This window comes from Branchiostoma lanceolatum, chromosome 4, assembly GCF_035083965.1.
Source record: "Branchiostoma lanceolatum isolate klBraLanc5 chromosome 4, klBraLanc5.hap2, whole genome shotgun sequence".
NCBI classification, from domain to species: Eukaryota; Metazoa; Chordata; class Leptocardii; order Amphioxiformes; family Branchiostomatidae; genus Branchiostoma; species Branchiostoma lanceolatum.
Window position 1 is genome coordinate 22,491,135 of NC_089725.1, and position 24,523 is coordinate 22,515,657.

The 24,523-nt window shown below is 43.3% G+C and overlaps 2 protein-coding genes across 4 annotated transcripts in view; both read left to right on the top strand.

Moving 5' to 3' along the window:
• The first annotated feature begins 500 nt into the window (after positions 1 to 500).
• Positions 501 to 10,683, top strand: LOC136433396 (kelch-like protein 28). Its single transcript, XM_066425560.1, has 5 exons — positions 501 to 640; positions 1,117 to 1,884; positions 3,119 to 3,562; positions 5,187 to 5,395; positions 5,596 to 10,683. The coding sequence occupies exons 1-5, from the start codon at positions 501 to 503 to the stop codon at positions 5,757 to 5,759; spliced, it is 1,725 nt and encodes a 574-aa protein (XP_066281657.1). The 3' UTR covers positions 5,760 to 10,683.
• Positions 10,684 to 12,473: 1,790 nt separating this feature from the next.
• LOC136433399 (transmembrane protein 151B-like) overlaps positions 12,474 to 24,523 on the top strand; it is a 34,408-nt gene continuing 22,358 nt past the window's right edge. The window contains exons 1-2 of one of the 3 annotated variants that reach the window (XM_066425566.1): positions 12,474 to 12,593; positions 16,621 to 16,975. In XM_066425566.1, the coding sequence (XP_066281663.1) occupies positions 16,949 to 16,975 (27 nt within the window). In that variant the 5' untranslated portion in view covers positions 12,474 to 12,593; positions 16,621 to 16,948. Of the gene's footprint in view, positions 12,594 to 16,126; positions 16,976 to 24,523 lie in introns of those variants that run through there. The other 2 variants (XM_066425567.1, XM_066425565.1) reach the window with 2 other exon arrangements.

The following is a 24,523-nucleotide window of genomic DNA, read 5'->3' on the forward strand; positions in this document are numbered from 1 at the left end:
ATAAAACTTTTATTGAACAAATACTGGCTTTTGCACCCTATAATGCGCCCCTATAATTGAAATCACAACAACAGAAACTATCAAGAAACTCGGGAAACGGGCGGAAGAATCGGCAAATAACATCATCAACCATCCCACAATTCCTCTCTTCGGGCGGTCTCCGTGCGCATGCGTGAGAAGGCGATGAGTGGGCCGTGATCGTTCCAAAACAGTTTCCTACCAGCTGGCCCCGCATGTTTTGTACTAAATCTCTTAGTCTCTCGGAAGGTTTGTGAGATTCTCCGAGGTAGGGAATTAGCAGACGTTAAGTTATGTATAACTAGATCTAAATGTCAGGTTTATAAACCGTCTGTTCGGTATATTGTAACGTAAACCCTTCCATAGATCCATAGATCACTTTGTGGGATATGGCCGTCTGAATTAAGTTGGCTCACAGGATAAACCGCTGGACTGTCGGAGAACTTTGCGGGGCGTTGTGCAGATTGTTCGTGCACGCAAAGATGGACAACATGTCAGGAGGGACCGTGGGGACGTCCGCGTACTCCGAACAGCTTCTGCACGGACTGAACGAGTTGCGGCAGCGTCAGGAGTTGTGCGATGTGGTGCTGAGGGTGGGCGAGAGGAAGTTTCATGTCCACAGGTATAAACTTCCATCTTTCAAGTGGCCGTAACTAGTATTTGCATTTAGATTGTAATGTGTGTGTGGCAAGTATTACAGTGTGAAGCTAAAAAGTTAATCAAATGATATCGTAGTTTATCCCCTCTGGTAATTATTATACAAGACCCATGCTCACAGATTACCTTGTTTGTTGAGTTAGACTCGGACTCGGAGGTTGCTGGTGTCAATGTCATGCTTATCATCGCAATATTCTTTTATGGACTAATGGAGTCATGCCAAATACTGTCACAACAAACCGACCTAAAAAAGTCACAGGAAAATTTTCATGACATGCAATAATGTTAATGACCCCATCAGAGAAATCTCCCCAAATACGATATCAGTATGTAGCACCTGGCTGACAAAATCTGTACATAATATGTATACTTATACAGTAAATCTCTTTGTAGTATACCTTTTAAGGGTGTTGCCTTATCTGCTCATTTCTCTGCCCACAGGGTCGTCCTTGCCAGCTGCTCGCCATATTTCAAGGCCATGTTCACTGGGAACCTGTGTGAACGTGACCAGGATGAAGTTGAGTTCCACTGTATTGATGAAACTGCCATGATGCTGCTGATTGACTTCGCCTATACCGGGACAGTAGCCGTAACCGACGCCAACGTGCAGATGCTGCTGCCCGCAGCCAGTCTGTTCCAGATCGAACAGGTCATCAGGCAGTGCTGTGATTTCCTACAGTCTGCACTTCACCCGCACAACTGTATCGGTGTGGCTCGATTTGCCCAACTGCACGCCTGCTACAAGCTGTATACTCAGGCCTACAACTACATCTGTAGACACTTTGAAGACGTGTCCAAGTCAGAGGAGTTCTTCCTCCTGACTGCATCCGAGATTCTGGACTTGTTGTCCAACGACAACCTGAATGTGGTGTCAGAGGAGTCGGTGTTCGAGGCCGTGGAAAGGTGGATCTACTTTGACTATGCAAACCGTCGGTGCTACCTGTCCAAACTGCTGAGGTGCATTCGTCTCCCGCTGCTACCCGTCAAGTTCCTAACACGCTGCTACGAGGCCAACCCCCTGGTGCGAGAGGACCCCACCGCGCAACACCTGCTGAACGATGCCCTGAAGTATCACCTGGTTCCTGAGCTCCGTCTACGCTCACTGGATGATGATGATACAGAACAGCAGACCACTGCTCGGCCAAGGTGTCCGCCCAAAGTCCTGTGTGCTGTCGGGGGGAAGAACGGGCTTTTTGCCACGTTAAACAGGTGAGTATTACTCTGTTGAATAAGATTCTGCACATGTGTATACATGGCAAAACTTGAAGCATAGTCATAATGATATACAAATTGTACATTCAGTGGTATGAATCTGAATCGGTCAACCCCTTTGGCATAATGTACCGTCGTTGCAGCATGAGACAAAGTCTGCTTAACATTATACTCTTATATATTAAAGTTTATCAGACCACTTGACCATCTTACTTAAGTCCTTACAGATACAATCATTGTGACTGAAAATTGTAGCTATGAGTATGACTGAAAATTGTAGCTATGAGTATGAGTCTGTGCTAGCCATTATTCCTCTGATATGTTATCTTGAATATCCTTAGGTTACACATTTCATGTAGACAATTAAGGCCTACTGAAGATTAGATTTACATGGCCCCCGTTCTATTAATCTTAGAATCTTAATGAAATGAACATTGACTATAACAAGCAGTGGTAAGGTTTGAATAGAGCCATACTTTTAGTGTCAGTATCTGGCTGCATTCTGTACTACAGGTACATCCCCCGTTAATGATCTGTAACCACCAAGATATTGAAATAGGTGTCGTGCCATCTGCCTGTTTCTGCCTGTTCTAGTCCCTGTAGACCTGTGCAATCACACATCCCTGCCATACCCACCTGTTCACGTTCCTCCAGTGGCGTGTATCAGGGATGATGTGGTAGCTATAGGAGGAGAGGGGTGAAGAATCAGGCAAACACAGTGGCTACTTTCGTCTTCCACAATTTTGGACAATGGGAATCAAAAGATAAATGTCATGACATGGCAGAACTGGATAAATAAAGAAAGGTCTAGAATATCTTTGATGCATAGACAAGAATAGGTTTTATCATTTGAACAATGAATCCTGACTGTTCCTATACCTAAGAATAGTAACATGATGAAACACAGACAATGAAATGAAATTAAAGGTACAATGTAGAAGCATATTGTCACATTGTGTTATATTTTTGTTAAGTTGAAAAACAGCTCTGAAGAGATGTTGCAAATATCATGGACTCATGGTACATATTTGAAGATATGTGAAATTACATAGTATTAGTTACTATTACTCTTCCTATTCATATGCTTTGACTGAAATAGCACACTGTCATCAGTGTATGACTGAGCTAATGATATCAAAGAAGTATTTGCAAGATAAATCACTGTGTTTGCCCTACAAGTAGATGCTAAAAACATTGAAAACTGCCATGCCTGTCCTGTCTGTCCCACCAGTGTGGAGGTGTACTTTCCTGAGAGCAACACGTGGACGGAGGTGTCGCCTCTCAACCACCAGCGATACAACTGTGCCACGGCAGTCGCAGACAACAGGCTGTTTGTGGTCGGTGGTATCACCTGCGTTCCACGAAACGGGGAGACTCACCACATCCACTCCAACTCAGTGTCGTGCTGGGACCCCACCACCAACAGCTGGACGTCTATCGCACCCATGAACCACTGTCGCAGCTCCCTCACAGTCACCGTACACGGGGGATACATCTATGCACTCGGGGGGTACAACGGCGAGCGGTACCTCAGCACGGTAGAACGGTACAGCCCGCGGACAAACAGTTGGGAGGAAATGTCGCACATGCTGAAGCCACGAAGCTGTTTCGCTGCAGCTGCTGCTAACGGTGCAATCTACGCCATCGGAGGGTACGGTCCCACACATTTGGACAGGTGAGGAGTTAATACCACTTAGCTTTACAAACAGTACAGCTTTTGGTCCAGTTCTTCAGTGGATAGATGTCTAAGATGTCTAGTTCTCACTGTCTCTTCGAATATATTATAAGGTACATGCACTTGCAAAACATTGAACCCCATCAATACTCTGGTAAATAGGATCTAAACATCAACTAGTATGCGACCTGCGATTGTACACGGCATACTTAATACACAGACTGAAGCTCACTCGGCACATGTTCGCAGCGAAAACTCACAATTCCCGTTGCCGCATTGGTATGTAACTTGGTATATCGCTAGCTAGGTTGCGTGTGGTGATGCACGTTGTCTATTTTACAATGTAACAGTGACTAAACGATCATAGCAAGTAGGAAATTTTCGTACCCCGTATCTGCCTGAAGTATTGCAGTCAAGCGTAACGGGTTATAACATGGTCGCTATGCCAAGGCAGTGGCCCTTACCATTAATTATAGGGGTGCAATTTCGATATTGTATTGACGATAAAAGTAGTTACGGCGTAACAAAGACATTGTGCATTACCACGCCGAACCAGGCAAACGATATGCCAAGTTACACACCAATGCGACAACGGGATCGTGAGTTATAGCTGCGAACGCGCAAACAAATGCATTCCCAATACTCCCAGAAGGAGGTATTCCTCCTTCCCGGAGTAATGAATATGGCCAGGAATAGCAGTGTAAACAAACTTTGTCAGCTACTAGGCTCGGATTGTGTGCCAGATGATTCATCGATGGTTACACCCAGGCTTGATGTATTTTTAGACACACCCAGGTCACTTCAGGTTTCTTTGACTTACTACTCTGAATGTTTTTCAATATTTGTACATTATCCTGATAAAGATCTGTGAATAGTGTGCAAGTACAGTCACAATAACATCATTGTGTAGGAATTGCAGGACATTACTCATTCCCCAATGTCATAAGAAACTGTTGCACTGACAAGCAAGTTGGGATACAGACTCAGTCATGTTTGGGACATCAGTCTTGCCACAGTACTACAGTAACTGAGTAAGAAGTAACAAATCTCATTAGGCCCTGAGGAGGGTGGCTGAAGCATTGGCCAGGCAAATTGAATATTTGGTTGTGTATGATGTCTAGAGCTGTGTACTGGTACAGTGTACCGATACAGTACTGGGTACAGTACCGTGTACGATCAATTAGGTACAGATCAGGGGATGGCCACCTGAGTCAGTTGACCCACTGACTCAGGGGATGGCCACTTGACAGATAAAATTACTATGAAATTACCGTGGCAGTGCTCTAAAGCCACTCTAAAGCACAGAAAACACATTTGCATGGCTGGAGTCAAATTTTCATCTGTGTTTTAATAAAAATAATACCTAGCACAATCAAATATTATGTTTTTACCAGTTCAAACATGCTTTAGTCCTTATTGAAAATCTAGCATTTTCCGAACAAGTAGTTTAGGTACAGGTTCAGGTCCAGAAAATAATTTATCAACTTTTTGATATGAAAACTACTGGAAAATAATGGTTTCAAGATTCTTTGGTGCTTTCCTTTAACCCGTGTACGTGTACCTGTACCTGTATCTAAAATTTGTTTAGGTACACAGCTCTAATGATGTCCTATTGTGTTTGTAGTGTGGAGAGGTACAACCCTACTGAGGACAGCTGGGAGTTTGTGGCTCCCATGGCCGACAAGAGGATCAACTTTGGTGTGGGCGTGACCCACGGCTACCTGTTTGTGGTGGGGGGGCACAACGGCATGCAGCACCTCAACACCATCGAGAGATACGACCCATACAGCGACCAGTGGGCATCCTGCACACCCATGGAGACACCCAGTACAGGTGAGCAGTGTGGCCAGAAACATGGAAACGAGTTATGTGTCAAGTTGTACTACAGTCAAATACATATAGATACCATGCAGAGTTGATGATTGATTTTCTGACATTTGTTGTATGTAGAAAATCATTGATGTACTTATTTCTGGATATTCTGTTGGTGCAAGGGAAACATTTTTATTGTACCAAACTGTTCCTGTCCCCAGGTCTCGGTGTTGCAGTGCTGAACGGCCACCTGTATGTAGCAGGAGGTCACTCGGGGTCAGCCTACCTGCAACAGGTGCTGCAGTACGATCCTGTGGAGGATAGCTGGGCACCTGGACCCAGCATGAACGTGGCCAGGTGCAACTTTGGACTTGCCGCCCTGTGACAGCGGAGTCGGTGCTGCCACCAGCAGTGGGTGAGGTGATGAGATTACATATCCACACAGACCACAGGGAGGTGCAGGGTTCGGATGTGGAGAGTGAGATTATACTACTATCTCCATGGTCATCAGTTGGTCTGAGTAGTCATCAGGTTATGACTTTGGAAGAAAGTGACCAGAGACAGAGTCAGCTTGAGAGTATTCATGGTTCTACCAGTATACTAAATGGAAGTTTCAGGACATCCTTAGTACTTCTGTGATGAAATGTTTCTGCATTTGGAGATGTCATTTTTCTGCAGTGAGCCGGTGATGTTACCTACCTCCGGGACAAGTCATGCAGTATTAGTGCTGATTCTGCCGGGTCTTAACTTTTAAAGGGTCGTGGTAATTTCTGTCCATTCTTCCAGCCATCCTTCCTATGAGTAGCCAGACTTAAAGCAAGTTATGTAAAGGTAAGAGTTAGTTTCTAATCATATGTAACTAAAATCTTGTAAGATCACTTTAACATCGCATCAGCTGATCAGAGGCCACGAGCAAATTATGGATTGTACCACTACTTCAGTGTGGCTATGCTGCAGGACTAGGCAATGTCAGCCATGTGTAATACAGGCTGCTTTATACAGGAACAAGCCTGAATTTTGCTATAGTAAGACCACTGACAAGTACAGTTTTCTGTGTTCTTAATTCAGGGCTCGAAATACTTTTTTGGGGTTAATTGCAAAATTGCAAGTTGGCGAAAATTTGACTTGCAATTTGAAAGATTATATTGCAATATCATAGTCTGTACATGTATAGGTATGTATATGTAACTGCTTTTGTTGTACATAAAAAATGTACATACTCAGGCTGACATAGCAACTTTTATAGCATTATCAATAGACTAAACATCTAAATACAGATTTACTTATGTAGCCTTTATTGTTTAGTAGACAGAGACTAATTTCTCCTTTAGCAACAGTCACTTTTTCACTATTTTGCGTGGCGCAACTGCGCAACCGGGTATGTGCTTACACAATCCACCGGTGTTGCAAGTTCATATTATTTTTACTTGCCAATCTTGAAAATCGCTTGCAAATTGCAAGTTGCTTAATTATATTTCGAGCCCTGTCTTATGCCTGTCAGACAACTTTAGGTACAAAGGCCAAACAAGTGTCCACCATGTTAAAGGATTTCAGTCGGAGGACTTGTATTCAACTTTCAACATAATGTCTCAAAGCTACCACTTGCACCTCTGTCAAAAGTTTAGAAATGTGATATTTTCCCAAGGCACCTTTATCTAAATTGGATTATAGCAAATTCATATGGCCAATAAATGTTAAAATGGTCATGAGGACCTTTGTCATGGAGTACAGGACTGGATTGGTAAGACTATCATGTCTTCTGGCTACAGCTTTGTCTTGGACATGTTTTAGCAACTTGCAGGTCACTTTAATTCTCAGTCTCCATGAAAACATGTGGACTGATTTCTCTCAAATGGTGGGTACCAGTAGTCTTGGTAAACTTCATGTCCACTTACAGTAATATATATTTGGCTCCCCGGTGTATTACTATGAGAGAAAAAGGAAATACTTCTGAAACTGAAAAGGGCAATGCAGCAATAATCTGGCCTCCTATACATGGTTCTAGGTCACTGTTTTCCATGTTTACTTGTAAACAATGAAACATAAGTTGCAAAAAAAAGACAGGGTGTAGAAAATGTTTGTCTCTTTGACAACTAACATTATAGTAATGGTAAGGATGTATGTAGTAGCAATATGGTATGTCCTACTGCTGAGAACTGCCATTATAAAACAGACTTATGGTTACCACAGTTGTTGTAAAGGACTTTGTAAGGTTTCCTGAGGAAATTAACAGGAGAGAGTTGAAAACTAATCTTCATACCTGTTACAAAGATGTAACCATCTGTTAGATGATATCAAAACGCAGTCTCATCATTCCTCCTCCATTTGTTATCTCTCGGCCACCCCTGAGGAACTCTCAGCAGAAAGAGTACCACATGATAGATTTTATACATTTAACAAATCTCAAGCAATCAGAGTTTGAGAAACAGTGCTTTCAATCCCACTCTCATTAACTATTACACCAGGCCACTATAATGTTTTGAATATTCTCATTTATCTAAACAAGTAAAACAACAAATTGGAAACAAGGCTCTAACTTTAATAAGTATGAATACTTATAGTTATATCTGGTTTTACATATTTTGTTACCAATGTATCATATACAAATGCTTGGTTGCTGCTAGAAACCAACTGAGCAGATTTTATCATTGTGCCACTTTTTTCTGTTACTCTTTGTTTAAAAACTAAGAAGAATTAACTCAGCCTTGACCACTAATCTATAGGAAAGAGCATGCTTTGTAGAAACACCCAGTGCAGAAACTTAATCTGTGTTGAGTCAAGGTACTGTCCAAAGGACTCATACCACAGGCTAACAGGCACACACCCAGGGAACAAAGGGAACAATGGAGGAGATTATGTCTGGTCTTGTCATGCTGTCTGACATAGAAGGTGTTGAGATCTTGGCTCTGTTGATAACAGAGTTTTTTAGTCTTGTGGATAGGAACACTGCTTCTAATTTAAGATCAGTCACTGTATGTAAAAGTACTAGTGTTGCAATACTCTGTAACTAACAGCTGTCAAGCCACACATACACACACAAACACACTCACACACACACACTCACTCACTCACTCACTCACTCACTCACTCACACAACCAAGGAAAGGATTCTAGGTGTCTTTTACATAAAGGTGCACCATCATAAGTCATCAGAAAATGATTGTTATGCAATCTCTGATTCATCCAACCATCTTCAGAATTTTCCTATCAGGGGTGTTCTTGCCAGTCATAGTCAGTATATGTACATGTAGTCAGTACAAAGTTCTCAGGTATCCAATATGTCAACATTAGTGCTTGTATTGATAAGGGCTGTTCAGATACAGGATTGGATATCAAAACAGGAGATAGAGGTACAATTTTAAATTTATCAGTGGTTCGATGGAATATGTGTAACATATTATGCATATAGAACTTGACATTGCTATCTCCTCTCAGTCCCCTCAACCTTGAAAACTGTTCAAGTGAGATCAAGTTTGTAGTTTCAGCCCAAAGAGAGGTAATACAGCAATAGTCAGCTGGTCTCCTATTCACACCTGTTCTGCTGTCCTCAGAGAAAAGTTAAGCCCTGTCTTTCCTTGCTTCTTTATCCTTTTACTGAAGCAGCTTTTACAAAGTTTGTTGCTCAAAGTTTTGACTTATAAACCCTAGCAACTATGGACTAAGGGGATATGTGGAATTACCACACACTGTCTGTGACACAATAAGATAGAGAAAGCACAGGTCCAGTTCATTGTACAGGAGAGGGTGCCACATGAAGACCTGTCAAGGCCATACTAATCTCCTGTTTATTCTCAGACCTTGGTATGTGGATGGATATGTAAAGCCCTGAGGAGCTCCCAAAGTTAATGACCACTACTATATTTGTGTCCCAGTTGCAAATGATCTGTAACTTGTCTTTACTACTTTAGGAATCATGTAAGACCAAATAGTTATTGACTACAGTGTTGAATTAGTAAGTAGGCTCTAACTATTTTCCATTGTATACAACAGTTCCCTTTGTATTGTATGTGATGGCCAAATGTTCACCTTAGCCGGCAACTGATGTGGAAGTCCTCGCAACAGTGCCAGCTGTGTGGATGTTGATTTTGAAGAAAAATACTGGCACAAGATTAGAAATGTGTACTACAATGCCATGCCGAAATATTGTATATGTATGTTTAACATTGTTCTTTGATTCTCACTCCATACATTAATACTGCACCATCATGTTGACCACCCACCATGCCATACCTGCCATGTTTAGACTGTAAATATACATGTACATTACTGTAGGAATATATAGTTGGGCAGATTTAAAATGTGTGTTAGGCCACACCAAGATCAAGCCTTGCTTCTCAGAGATACAGGGAAGAAAAGTCAAATTACTCCCGGTAATAGCAGCAAAAATACACAGAAAAAATAAAAAGCAATTTGATACTTTTAATAGAACAGACTGACTTAGTCTTGAAGGTAAATTGCTATATAAAAACAGTCAAAGAGCACATTAGTGCTCCATACCCAGCTGATTATTGCCAGCTCCCATCTCACCAGTTCCGTTGGTTTACTTCCATGTCTGTATGTATCTGTTTTGTCTGAGAAGGAAGCAGTAGACTTGGTGTGGCCGAGTGTTGCCCCGCCCACCCAGGGTGTGGTGTCTGGTGCCTTCTGACTCAGCTTGGTGCTATCTATCTCCGGGGAGCTGTGCAGTAGACAGGACAGGGGCAGGCAGTCCCAGTGTTTCACACACTCTCCATGTGTACACACTTCCGCCACTAAACAAAACGAGCAGAATTTGAAAACACATTTTTTTTAGATGAAGCCTTCAAACTAGCCATCAAGGTTCGATGACTTTGTTCTGAAATATTGCTTTTGGAATGGGTTCCCTCTCTGTACAGAGGCAAAGGACACTATGGCATGTCTAACTTTTGCACATTGTCAGTCTCCCACATTGCCCTGTCCTAGCCCAGGGGAAGGTAAGCAGTACCCACTGTGTCAAGTATACAGTAGGGATGTCCCCGCAAACAGCAGAGTCCTGGCCAGACTGTTATACTGTACTTATATATTGCCCTGCTAACATTATATGGTAATTTTAGTGGTACTGTGTCAGATACCTCAAGGGGTATCTTTGTTCATTTAAAACTATGAGATGTCAGCTTTCAATGTTGACACAGAAAATGATTTAGTGTTGTACAGAGATGAATGTTATCCATAATGAGGGGGCAGATTGTCCCCTCTTTTTACCCTTTAGTTTGAGAGAATTTAACCTATGCCTACAAACGCTAAGGACTGTGTGCTAATAAATGTGCAATCTAATAAAGGGGAAAAATTTGTCATGTTATCTTACTTAACATACTTCACATGAATATCTGAAATGTAAACTGCTTTCAGCAGCCGGTGAGTTACGTTAAGCGTAGGAACATCCGTCTTCTTGTGTATCGTTTGAGATAACGTTGTAACGGGTGCGGTAAGTAAAACATTAGGGAAGTGAAGGGAGTTATCTTTAGAGAGCGTTGTATTCCGGACCGCACTGTTAAACAACTGTTACCACTGTGATGTTATATTCGGCACACCCTGGACGCACGGCAAAACTACGCCTGTCCTTGGTGCTGAAATGCTGTCCGTCCAAAGGCTGACGTAGTTTGTTTGAACCTTTGCTAGCCAAGTTATCCTATTTGCCGAGCAGACAATCCCGCGCAGGTGCACACGCATTGGCATCAATGTGGTCATCACTCCTACTCTCCAAGCAGAGGTTGGTGGGGAAGATCGTGACCTTTTTACCATATACCCTGTTTTTTTCTCCTCGCCATACGTGGGGAGAGCGGGCAAAATACGGGGCATATGATAAAAAGGTCACGATCTTCCCAACCAACCTCTGCTTGGAGGGTAGACACTCCGGCTAACCAAACGTGGGGGAGATTTGATTTCTTTTGGTGCTTTTGAATAAAATGGTTCATTTTAGCCTTCCGTACGATTGTGTTGTAAGGTTGCCTGGAACATTCGCCATACATCCCCGTCACGGCACTGCTGTTCTCACGAGACGGCTAATTTCTTATTCAATGAAACTGCCACTACGCTAAACCGATTCCATTAATTCTGTGATTGTGTTTTACCTCGGTCCATGTATTCGACGCTCTTATATTGAAACAATTAGAAAGATTGAAACCAATTTGACCTTCCCCGTGTTTAGTGTAGATTACTTCAAAGCAATCTGAATTCAGTTCACATGTTGGCAAATCGTCCTCAAGTCTGTTCAAAATGCGGCAGTAAACAAAACGACGGTGGCTTCAAAATAGATTGCTCGCTCAAATTCAATAGCAAGGATATATTAGGTTTCCTGTTTGAATGATAAGCTTCCATGTTTCACTAACACGATGACAATGTTTGATGGGTACATTTCTGAAAACGAGTTTTGGAAACATTTGTCATTATCTATGTGTGTCATGGAAGAGTAGAGTTGTATCGGGAAATTGAGGGCATAAATCCTACAATTGCAGGCACAGATGGCGCCAGTAATCACGAATCTTTTCTCGAGAGTCAGTCGGTATTATTGTCGCTGGTGTTTTAGGTGGTATTCCGTGGTCATTATCCACCCAAATTATAACCTACATCGATGTCAGAAATGCTTATGTGTCAGTCTACACTGGTCGCACTTGATTGTAGAGTAAAAGTAGAGGACGAGTAACCGAAGTCGGCGAAGACACAAATTTTCCGGGTGGACTGCCAGACACCGGAAGGGTACCTCTCGGCGTTCTCACGATTAGTTCACGGCGCCTATTTCTTACCAGGTCCCGCGTTGATTTTAACTCCGTGTTGCCCGAAAGTGCAAAATCAGCCCGTGAACTGCCCGGCAGGGCCCTTTTTTCCAATTGTGACCTAAGCATGTGGCATTATTCGTTTTGTCAACTAAAATAGAGGCATCTGTTGCAGTGCACAGACACATCACTAGACCGCTCTCATGCGCTGCCGGGTATAAACTGACAAAACCTCCTGGTGTCGCTAGATGACGCACCGAGGGCGTGTTGCACCACACCGCTACGCGCAGTGCGGCAATGAAATACCAACGTTCTTATAAGGGAAAAATATGGCCACCGACTGCACGGCACTCAAATAGATGGGGCCCGACTGCCTGTGACTGATGTCATGAATAATGCAGCACAACAAAGACACTTCCATGTTCGCCTGTACGATCTGTGTCGTGCGAAGCGGAGTGCTGGAGTAACGGCACCAATTTGCTCAAGAGGTAAATGGCTGGCGGCAATTGAAAATAGAAAACAAATACTAGTACGTTTGGCATTTGTTTTGTAACGATAGGCTTGCGTTACTGTTGCCGCCATTGTTCCCGAGGAAGTTTGTGGTTCATTCCAACCTCACATTCTTTCCCCTCGGAGGGATCCTTCAGTCAGAACAAATTGTGGAGGGGGAGGGGGTGTGCGTTCATTTTGAATAACTTTCAGACTAACCTTGGAATAGACACATGCATTATACGGAATATTCCTTTGCTTCACTAATTGCTGATATCATCATTACCTTTGACTGTTCACCCTGTTATACTAACGCCTGTTCTTGGAGTCTACAAAGTTGATGTACAAGTTGATGCGTCATGTATAAAGACCATATTTTGAATCCATTCAAAACTTACAACTTCCACCAACGTTGTTTTGTGGTGTTGTCAACTTCCACCAACGTTGTTTTGTGGTCTTGTATGAATAGCATACCCACACACCCCATACGAACTTGAAAGAAAGACCATTTTCATGACTATATGATATATAGCAATGGTTTCGCTCGCTGTTGTACAATGCCAAGGACAAACCAGCTGCAGTGTTCAAGTAATACCTGGAAGCGGCGTCCCTTTGGACGTAACGTATGATGATGGTTCGGCGGTATTCTTGTCAATGCAGACCCATAGGGGCGCAGGATATCATATGATGTATCACTTCTGTATTTGACAAATCCTTTTATCTTCTATACTTCTGTATCAGGATTTTAAACGAACATTCATATTAAAAAAACGGCCACGGAGGCATTAGTAAATAAAACTGTACATTCAGATCATAGAAACTTCGCAATGACAGGTGCACTATGGCATGCTGAATTACACAATAGTTTACAACCTGAGAAGATCTGAGAATATTTCATCGCTCCGAGCAGTTACTAACATTTCCGTAAATTGATAGGTAACGTTACTATATTTCCCTGGAGCCGCCGGTGCAGAAACTGCCTGGGCTGCTCCAGAAAAGAGACAAAATCCAGCCCTTTTCGTGTTTGAGCGTACACAACAACAACAACAACATGTCTGTTAGTGAAGCGGAATGTGCACACCATACAGTCACGCATATATGTCCGAATATAAACGAGCGGGGAAACTCAGGGAGATGTATCAGATGCGTTAAAGTCACAGTGTAGTGCTATAACTATTATGTCGAACCATCATGAGAAGACCTCCCCATCATGGGAGTAACATTACACATATAACTTTGCATATACACATATTACGCGCAAAATAAATTTATATAGATAGATATGTTTATACAAAATATGCACACATACGCATGCATTCACCTACAAGTAGACAAAAGACTGGATCTTTGAAAACAGTTCAATTGCATTCACAAGGACCTTGCATTCCGTGAAAGCATGGTATACGATTCCTCTACTATTTCCTTTTTATTTCTTTTTGGATCAAACTCGCATCTCTTATGAAGAGCGAAGTCAGGGCACACATGACCTCCGTACCTATGCTACTAGGTAATTCGTCTTCCGCTGATAAGATAGCAGACGCAGCCGGGAGTGCTGCCTGCACCAGCTATAACACAGTTAGCATCGACAGGCACTCTGATGCACATCTACATTACATGTCATGTCTGTAAGCTGATGAATTACTCAGCTGATCCACTTTGATTTTGTACGGATTGATGTTTTTGCTGCAGTCTGCACAGATAATGGCTGTACATACACGAAAATAGAAGTACTTCCTAAGCAACAGATTAATCAGTAAATTGGTTTCCAAGCTGTGAAACCGCAGGGACGGCAAAAGATGTGACTTAGAATACACATGACATCGCGAATAGTTGTGTCCGAAAAGTGTGTTGATTGCTTTCATGCATTGCACGACGCATTGCAAATACTCCTATAAATAGCGCTGTGATAGTTTTTCCTACTCGCTCATACGGCAACGCGTCATAGATGATGCGGTTGCAAATAAGAATCGTTTGAAATAGTTAAAAAGCCATTTACCAATCTGAAGTTCTTGAAAGCAGCAGACTAGTGCTGCTGTGTTAGATACATCTTCAAGCGTCAAGTTGGGATTAAATTGTGGCGACGTCTAGGCTGAGTCCACAAGACTTGTAAGCGTGCGTTCTAGACAGACTTTGGTACATCACCATTCCTTTTGATCTAAACACTCACTGCACCTTTAACCCCGGTGAGCCTAATTTAGTGAGCAAGGCAAAGGATCAACTAGTGATTACCGTGCAGGCGGAGCGCTTAAGTGCTGTTAGGTGTGGTGGGAAGATGGCGCTGTCTTGAGCTGTCGGCAAAATAATTCATGTATATATCGGGTAAAAGTAATGATAAGAAATCTGAGGCTTGTAAGGAGCGCAATGTTATCATTTTCAGCGAAAGGCTGCCTCGGCAGGGTGTTAGAGTATGCGAAAATTATATTTTTAATTTTTGCTGTTTTCTTTTGTCTTCTCTGTCAACTCCTTGATGCAATCTATGTTTATCGTCGACGTCCGGTACTCCCAATACAACTGTGTGATTTCTATTTCCACACGCGCACGACGTTAACATCCCTTCATATGACGTGATCCGACTCCCACGTCTTATCCAAAGACACGCGACCCCTACATCCTCTTCATCCCGCAACAGGGTCTTGACAGGGTTCTGCATTTCTGTTATCACACTGAGGAGTTGCTTGACACGAAGTCTTGGGATTACCTCCGCCGAAACAAGCCGACGGGGGGTTTATCAGGCCTCCACGGAGTGGAGCAGAACAAATGGGATTCTTGAAAAGTGGGATCCTATGACCTGGTCGATATCCTTCCACCATATTCCAGCTTACCCGGACAACCCCGGCCCACACAGGCCAGCCGGGCCGCGGTAATGGACTCACAGGGCCGTCTCAAAACGTCAACATTTCCTCTTCAATCATATCATTTGCTGGCAAAGGAATATTATTGCAAACAGAACTTGAGAAATAGTTTCTTCAACTTCATCGCGTTTTGATTGCACGTTTAATCTTACCTTCTGGTGTTAATTTGAACTTGCAAAATGTGGCCAACAACTTATGCATGCATCATACTAAGACTTGCTTACGGAATGTACCGTTGCATGAAATCAGTTACACAAGTTGATGTAGTGTGTAATGTAATTGTAGACGTGTATAAACAAACGCAACGGGAACAGGAAGGGGAAGAAAACGTCGGTGCACAGATGAGATACTTCGTAAGAATGAGGCTTCCGAAGGCGGCATGGGGGATTCTGGCAGGGACTTTCACAGGAACCCCGCTAAGTTAGTGAAGCCCATGTTGTTGACAGGATATTTTTTTTAGAAAAGAGAAGTCCTGCCTTATGAAAATTTATGTGCATAGTGATAGCATATCACAGTAATCACATAGGAGAAAATTGGCTCCTCGGGACTGTACTCTAATTAGCCTGTTACTGCGCCGTTCTGGAGACGTATGGCACATTGGCGTTGCACGACGGATCCAGTCATTAGAATGCAGCTATCATCCGCCGCTGTTCTCATCAGTGATAGACCCGATTTCCAAAAAATGATCTTGTGATATTCGCTGATGATGTTGTCGCCCGACCATTAACGTTGATTCCGTCCGAGGCAGTATTTCTAATCAGCAGTTGTCGTCGATTTGTCAGTTCCGTTCTTTTAATCAGATTACACAACGCTTTACATTCTAAATCAGCGCTATCGAGTCGAACCGAACCTAAATCACACAACACGCAGGCTGTCTTAGCCAGATGGCCACATGTAAATTATGCAGGGAGTACAGAGCAATGCCCTATGCGCTAGGCTGAGCTGGGGGAAACATCTCCGAGAGTCATTAAGGTTAGTTAATTGGCATCATCACCGTCTGACTCAGCTAAACGCTCCTGCCGAACTGCGATCTCCGGACCCTGCCTCGGCCCGAACGGTCAGGTCGCACCCAGGAAAACTAATTTCGTTCATGGGAAATGTTCTCTTGGTCCCCCGAGGACGGGATAGTTTAATAGCCGCGAATGTGGGTCGCTGATTCCAGTTATTTCCTCAGAATTGCAGTTCGGGAACGGAAAGACTGGCTGATCGCCGTCCGGCGTGCTTTCATCGCGGGTCCCGGTGGGTAAGTACGGCTGACTCCGGACACAGAACGCCGTTGTGCTGCAGGCTTGACTCCTTGTATGCAAATCCCTCCGTTCAGCACCAAGGAGAGAAACAGTGCAGCAGCCGGACCGGATTAATAATTCAAGATGGCAGCTCGAGCGGGCAATCCGACGTTGGAGGGTCGGGGATGGAGGCGCCGTGGGACCGTGGAGCTCGGGGGCCGATGTTAGGGGGAAAGTCCCGGAGAAAGAACCAGAAGAAAGACAGCGCAAGCAGCCATGAGCCGTGAGGAAGTATCGGAAGAGGTGAGGCTAGTGGGACACAGGGAATGGGCTACAGACATGGTGTTGAGTGTGGTAGAAAGTAATCAGCTGGTCATGTCCGTTATTTTGCATAAGCCTGCCGACTGCTCATTACCGTTATTGAGCGCGTTATAATGTGGTAATCTGAGTATTGGTTCACAATATCGGGATATGTAACTGCGGGGTAACGCTCCCATTTTCTAGTACGCACTTCCCGATGTTAATATGATGGCCGCGCGCACCCCGAATTAAATTTTCATTAGACTTGTTTTAGCGTCCGGGCAACCATTACACCCATCCCGCATAGTCCCACATCCCCCGGAGGTGTAGCGCCCTAACCGGACACATTACTGTCTCAAACGCCCATCATCACTTCTAGGTGCACCAGTTGAAAAGCACCGTCTAACATTCCGCCGCATCAACCGTGGAGCGGCTATGATAACACTATTGGATGAAAACGTAAATGTTTACATCGGCGCTTCCGATGTGTGAGTTATAACGCCAGGCGGAGTATTGAACGTTCTCGTGCCGAGGTCATTACAAGTACCCCATAGGGGGATCCACACTGATGGGGGAAGGTGTTGGGCCTGTGGATGTTGCACACATCTCAATTGAATAGTCGGCTTGACCAGACTGATACTGGGCTGTACAGTCGCACAAGCCTGGGCGGAATAGAGTAAAACGAGACGGTAACAAGTGAAGTCAGCAGGGATGTGTAGCTCCACTAACGTTTACAGCACGTAGTTCGGCCGTGCTTCTCCTGTGCCGCCCGTCACCCCACGCACGAGCCTCATGTGAGGCCATTTGGTCCACGACCCTTGGCCCTGTCCGCATTTGGGACCAATTCATTTGTTCAACGCCGAACCACCGAACGCACTTCGTTAAAATGTATTCAAATACCATCACATTTCCGAGCGTTCGTGGCTTAACACAACGGGTAATGGGATTTGAAAATAAGCGCAAAACATGAATAGCAGAATCTAAGGATGAGAAGGATAAATTCAAGCAAAAACAATGCTGATTAATCGGTCTATTTTGTATCACTATGGTTAACAATAAGCAAGGGCTAACCAGATTTTCTCGATTTCTCTGATACTGAAAGAGTAGAATGTGCAGAGTTTTGAAGCAAAAACAAGAACAGAGGAAACTACACATACAATTTTCCCGTTGATTTAATGAAATGGTGCACGACAGTAATGACAGGTATTCTCCAAGGCACTACCGTCTGGTTGATAAACACATTACATGTTACACGACGTGTATGGACGTGCCCTTGCTGTTAGTACTGAGCAAATCTATAACCCAATCCTGTAATTCTCCTGCAGCTTCACTGCTGTGATTATAGCGTAAAGGGTTAATCTTGGTTTTCTACCGAACAGTTCGATAATAAAATGATGACAGAACGTCCCTTTTGGGAATGTCTCTCTGTATACATAACCATAGAAACATGACGTATTTCTCTCAACGGCTGTTAACAGCTCCCAGGATGCTGTAACCCGTTAGGCGCGGTTACACTGTCATTTATTTCACAACAACATTGACAGAACACACGCCACCTGCATTAGTGCTGCCAGGCTCGACTTACCGATGCAGCCTTGTACATGTTTGTTGCTATACTGTTTGGATAGAAAGAGAACACATGAGTGCATATGACAGTAAGAATGTGGTGCTGTGCCAGTGTTTCTCATGGGTCATACTTACCAGACAATGCACGTTGTACTGTTTTTACTCGTGCCGCTGTAGTAATGATGTAATCAGTGAGGACTGCGGTAAGTCGCCATGTATGATCGTAACAGTGACACCAGAGACACAGCTGCCATTAGTGCCATTACTTTACTTTGGAAACATCATCGATAACCTGTCTTCGCGCTAGAAGACGTAAATAGAGCGTGATGCTAGGAAAATTCATTTCAAGAAGTCAATATTCCACATTGAGTGCCAGGGCAAAATCGCACGGCTACTACTGCTATCGTGTTCGCCTATGTAAATTACAGCGATAGCAATGAAGCTATGTCTGAGTAGATAAAATGGTATTTTCATCGAAGAGAAATTCCAAACACACTTATGCACAAAAACAATACGATCTAGAACTGCGAAAATATGAACGCCTTGGTGAAACTGTTCTTCAGCCACGTTGGTTGAATTGCAGCAGTCACCTCAGGTACTTCTAATTTCTCGGGGCACCTGCTAACGTGCCCCGGGGCGCCCTGACAAGGTCTCGACGCCATGAAACTTTCATGGGCACAGTCGGATAGGGCAAATGGATCCCCTGGGTACGAGCAGGGCAGATATTGTCGTTCCCAGGTACATGCTTTCCTGGCCATTAGGTTAATGAGGTACCAAGTCATTGACTTTACGGTATATCAGCAGATGGACAATATGGTCAATATGTTCCCAGTGAGTATGGCTTGAACACTTCTGTACAACACGCTATATCGTAAAATGTAACGATATTTCTGTACAAAATCGGTCAATACATGACTGTGTGGTCGTGTTAAAACGATATAAAGTTGTCATTTATCACCATTCACAGAACAATACAGACAGAGTAATGGACATCGGGGTGGATTGAATGTGACTTTTAGTAGCCCTGTCTTTAAACCAGAATGCGCTTGGTTTAAGTCTGCATGTCACTGACATTCATTTGAATCAAAGCCAGATGAACACCAAGTTTCCTCTCTCACAATCGTTCAGACACTATAGACAATTGTGTGGGTAAGTTTTGGAGAGGTGATCTTGTAGAACCATGGGACGCAGAGTTAAGTGTGCGCTGTACTACATTATCATATCAGGGAGCTCAAGTTGCTACAACCGGTTCCTGATTAATAGACAAAAAATAAGGATACAAGGACTGTGTAAGAAAGGTGTAGACTTGTCGTGCTCTTAGAATAGAAGGCGAGGCATCCGTAAGATACAACAGTCATGTAATATATCTCCTTGAAAGCGATACCCTGAGGAACACGAGTGGGTCAACATCAAACCGACAGTTTCCTGTCTGATACGCCGGGGGTATGCGTGCTGCGTGTCCGTCGGTGCTCCAATGAAGTTTAATGACGTAACATCGACTGTGCACATTAACCCCCGCACCCTTTTGTTTTGCCTGCCCCTAACCCGAGCCTGATAAACGCGCGTAATCTCCAAGCAGATCCACACCGGGCGCGAAAATCGTAGTATGCTAGCCAGAGAGGGTCCAGTCCGCCAGAGAGGGTTCATCAGCCCGGCGCGTACATCCATCAAACCTGACAACCCGCCGCTGGATAGCACCCTGATTGCCCACTCCCGTCTGATGGGGAACCAGGAAGTAATTTTCATTGTTGAAATTTGAATCAATCCTTTTAAAGATCGCTGAGCCTCCGATGTAACGTTTCTACCTTGTCCCGGGGTGACCGGCCTAAAGGAAAGATGTTGACTGTGATAAACAAACAGAGTCATTTGTTTCCCACCCTTTCAATGTCAACATAGAGTCGTGAGGACGTAATTCAGGACTGAAAGAAGACAGATTTAAAATTTCTACATGAGCGTTGGTAATGTTTCTCTCATACGAAGTGTCCGTCTCACTGTTGTATTTTACACATTATGTTCGTTTTCAGGCGAAGAAAAGTGACAGCAAATAAAGACCATTTTGGTGTTTTCTTTCTCGTAAAGTTTTTATGATCACCAGCAAATGTCAAAATAAAGACAGGTCGTGCTTATATTATACAGGTATAGAATGTCCGCCTGAAATATCAGCTCGCACCCTGGTGCATCAGTGCAGAAATGTGACATTTACTATCAGCATCGGGTTACAAATTTCCAAAAGTTATTACACGGACCTGGAACCAATAATGCCAATCTAAGCGAAATGTTGAAAACATTTGGACCGACACACGGCATTACGGCCTCAGGTTCGTATCACAGCGGAGTATCCATCTCTTAGAATGGTGGAATGAAATTGGATTGGCCTTTCGTCACCCCTCACTCTTCAGCCTCTCAGATCTTATCTGTGTTTTCATGCATTTTATGTGACCTATCTGGAGAAGGTGTATCAAGCGTTATAGAGACATTTGCAATAAAAGGGCAGTGGTTAAGACTTAACAGGACATCTAAGTTTGTGGGCGCATCCGTGGGACAGTATTGCGAGAACATTTGCAGCAGTAAAATACGTGACTGTTTTGTTCTTAGATATTAGACTACATACCAGTATCTACAGCTACCAGCGAATTGTCGCATATTGGTTGTCTGGTTTCATTAGCTATCTATTGACCATAATGCACAAGACTGTATTTCTACGTAAGATTCCTATTTCATTGGTCTGCCTCTGCGCTCCGTTACATTGGTGTGTCCAAATTCTCACACAAGGACATTCTTTATAAGACAAATAGCAACTGCAACTACTCAAGCAACTGCAACTACTCAAGCAACTGGATATGGTTTTGGAAACGGTCAGACTTTTCAAGTACCATCCATTACTTTTCGTCAGTGACACTGAGCAAGAGTTTTCGACCAGCGGGTCTAAACCCCCCCTCTCACTGGACCCGCGGCACGTTCATCGACAAAAAAAACGAATATTTTTAAGCTTTGTGTGTTTTGTTGTCTTTTTGGTCATACTTGTACGTTTTGAATGATATTCCCATTATAAAGTCAAGGGTAACACCAGCGTGCCGCGGGTCCAGTGAGAGGGGGGCTTAACCACGAACTATGAATTGATATGCAAATAAAGTAAAGACAATTTTACAGTGTTATTGACGAACAGTAGTGGATGCTACTTGAAAAGGTCTGACCGTTTCCAAAGTCATGTCCAGTTGCTTGAGTAACTGCTATTTGTCGTATCTTATTACCTGGATGTCTAAACTTCATCGACAGTTCTTTATGTGTCTATCTGAAGGTTGTGTGTGTCACGGGAAAACTCATCAAGGCGATACAGAGAAATGGAGTGATGATGGTGTTTGAAATGAAGGTAATGTTGGTAGATGCCATCATCATCATCATCATCATCAGGCAAAATGTGCGGACACATACACGTACTCGTGCTACCTACATTAATCACATGGCAACGTCATTACAGTCTGTACATAATAGAAGCCAGGCAGTGGCTGCTGAAGTTACGTCGAACACCAATGTTACAGGAAAAGATAGAATTAATTCAAATCATTATGGACATCTTGTCATGTCTATGGATGATGGTGGATTATATGTAACCGCACCTGAGGTAGTGATATGTATTCATTGGTGCCAGCTCTCCCTGCTTTTAAGATACGGCGATTACGCCGAAAATATCACCTCTACCAGTAAACAGATCGCATATGTACATGATATACGGTACTAACTCCACAAGGCAGATATCGAGGAGTGTTGAATAACTATCTGTTAATTTAAAGGGATATGATTACAGTAACTGTAATTACTACTGTTTACGGATATATTAAGGGCGTCTCCTGCTAAACACGTCGTGGCGTCATATTACATGGCCGTCCTCGTCACAGATTGATTCTCATCACCCTTCTCATGTTACATTGGTGGGCATTATTCTGATTACAAATTAAATCTAGATCTCATGAAGGACATCCCCTTGCTCATCGATTTTCACTTAATAAAAAAACTCAAAGCGACGTCCCGGCGTAACTGGACTACGTGGGCAGCGCAGCGTGCATTCCCGATGGAGGTGACGGGAGCGTTTTCGATATAATCCATCAGACCTTATGAGACAATTAAGCCGTAGAGCCTCCTTCCAAATTAAAATACGAAAAGTAATGGGACTGGCAAGCACCTTCCTTTGATAAAACTCGTATTTTCGCCTCCCCTTGCTCTTCTACAATAACGGTAGTCTGTTGTATGGGATTCTGTAAGTCAGGTTTATCTCCTTATCTTTGCTCAGCCATAATGCTTTCAACACATTAGTCTCAAAACAAGCATAAGCTCCTTTTCCAAAAGACATTTGGACTAACAGCGTGTTTTCATACATTCATTGCACGTAGTTAGGAGAGCCTCTGATATGAGTGGAAGATCGCTGTACAAATTCTAAGATTTGTGAAAATTGAAGAAATATATCAAAGAAAGAAACCCCTGAATTATAGAGTCAACTGGCATACGCATCATCTTTCATGACAAACCAGCCAATCACCACTCCTGAGCGTAACACACCCCTGTTTTATCATAAACGGTCGAATCGTTGTGTATGATGCCATCCATTTCAACCATGATGACGGAAATTGCAACAATGCCAGTTTGTCATTCCTTATCCCGGGATGGTAAATGACGTCCTTTCGTCCTATTTACCCCTAAGTAAGCATTTTGGTACAGCTGTCAGGAGGTATCAATCTTGGGCCGCCAGTACGAGACCAGAACCGTCCTCGCACCTTTCATTTGTGGGCGTAAATCACAGGAAAAACTCAGCAGCCGTGCTTAAAACTCCGCAGCCGTGCTTTATCATTAACAAGGTCGCGTTATGTGCGCATGCAAGGCTAGGGTGGGTATCAAATTACTGAATATAGGAGTAACGAGTTGTGCCAGCAGTCAGGGAAAGTCCATTTGAATGATACCGTAAGGTAAATGGTGTTAACACAAGATGTGTAGCATGTAGATCCTGAGGAAAGAATTGTTGATTGTGCCCTCATCGAAACTTACTTTGTTTTGAATAGGCGAGAGTTTGAGCGACTATCTCGTTAGACTATTGAACTCTGGTCACAAAGTGCTGAAACTCATGGAAACATTTCATAAGCTGTCATGAACTATGAATGCCGCTAGGTGAACACATCTTACATGAAAAAGGCTGCCTGATAAAAACAGTATCTGTCCGTGGTGCTGAAATAATTGATGCTGCGTTAATCTGTTTCCGTTGGTCCTCATCAATGGATTATCTATTCCAGGGTCTACACTGCGCATTTATTGGTGCAGTAAAGGAAGTACGTGGTTCAACGTTAACATTTGACCTTTGACATGAACACATATTATCCGCTGCAATAGTCCATACGTCATCATCATCGTCAGGGGTCTGTTGAGTTATGTTTACTTCTGTTTACCCCCGACAAAATGATATGATAATCATGCTTGTAGGCATGGGATGTGTTTAGGAATGGGATGGATGCTAACATAAATATGAACAATATAAAAAGTAAGGAACCGATTGTTGTTGGTGCCATATTTGTCTTTTGTTACCCACAATGATGCAACATTTACCACAGTCGGGGGGCAGAATTGCTCCAAACCAATAAGCACTACAAGGAATCACCTACACTATTAATTCTAATGGCAGAAATGCGGTCTGTATAGGGCACAGTAATGGCTACTTAGGCGGATGTGATTACGCAACCATGGTCTTATCCTTTAAAGTGATGAAACAAACACATTATAGCGCATTGTCCCGAAAGTGTAGCTTAATGGAACGCTGATCTAATTGGAAGGCTGAGACAAAAACACTAGGTAAGTCGTGAAAGAGTACACAGATTCCCGAGTGCTCCAGGCTCTCATTAAGGAAGCGAAATGAGAGTACCGTAATTCTCTGGAGAAAGTCAGCAGGAGACCACGGGTCTCACTGAGACACACACGTAAAACCAAAGGGCACGAACGCTACCT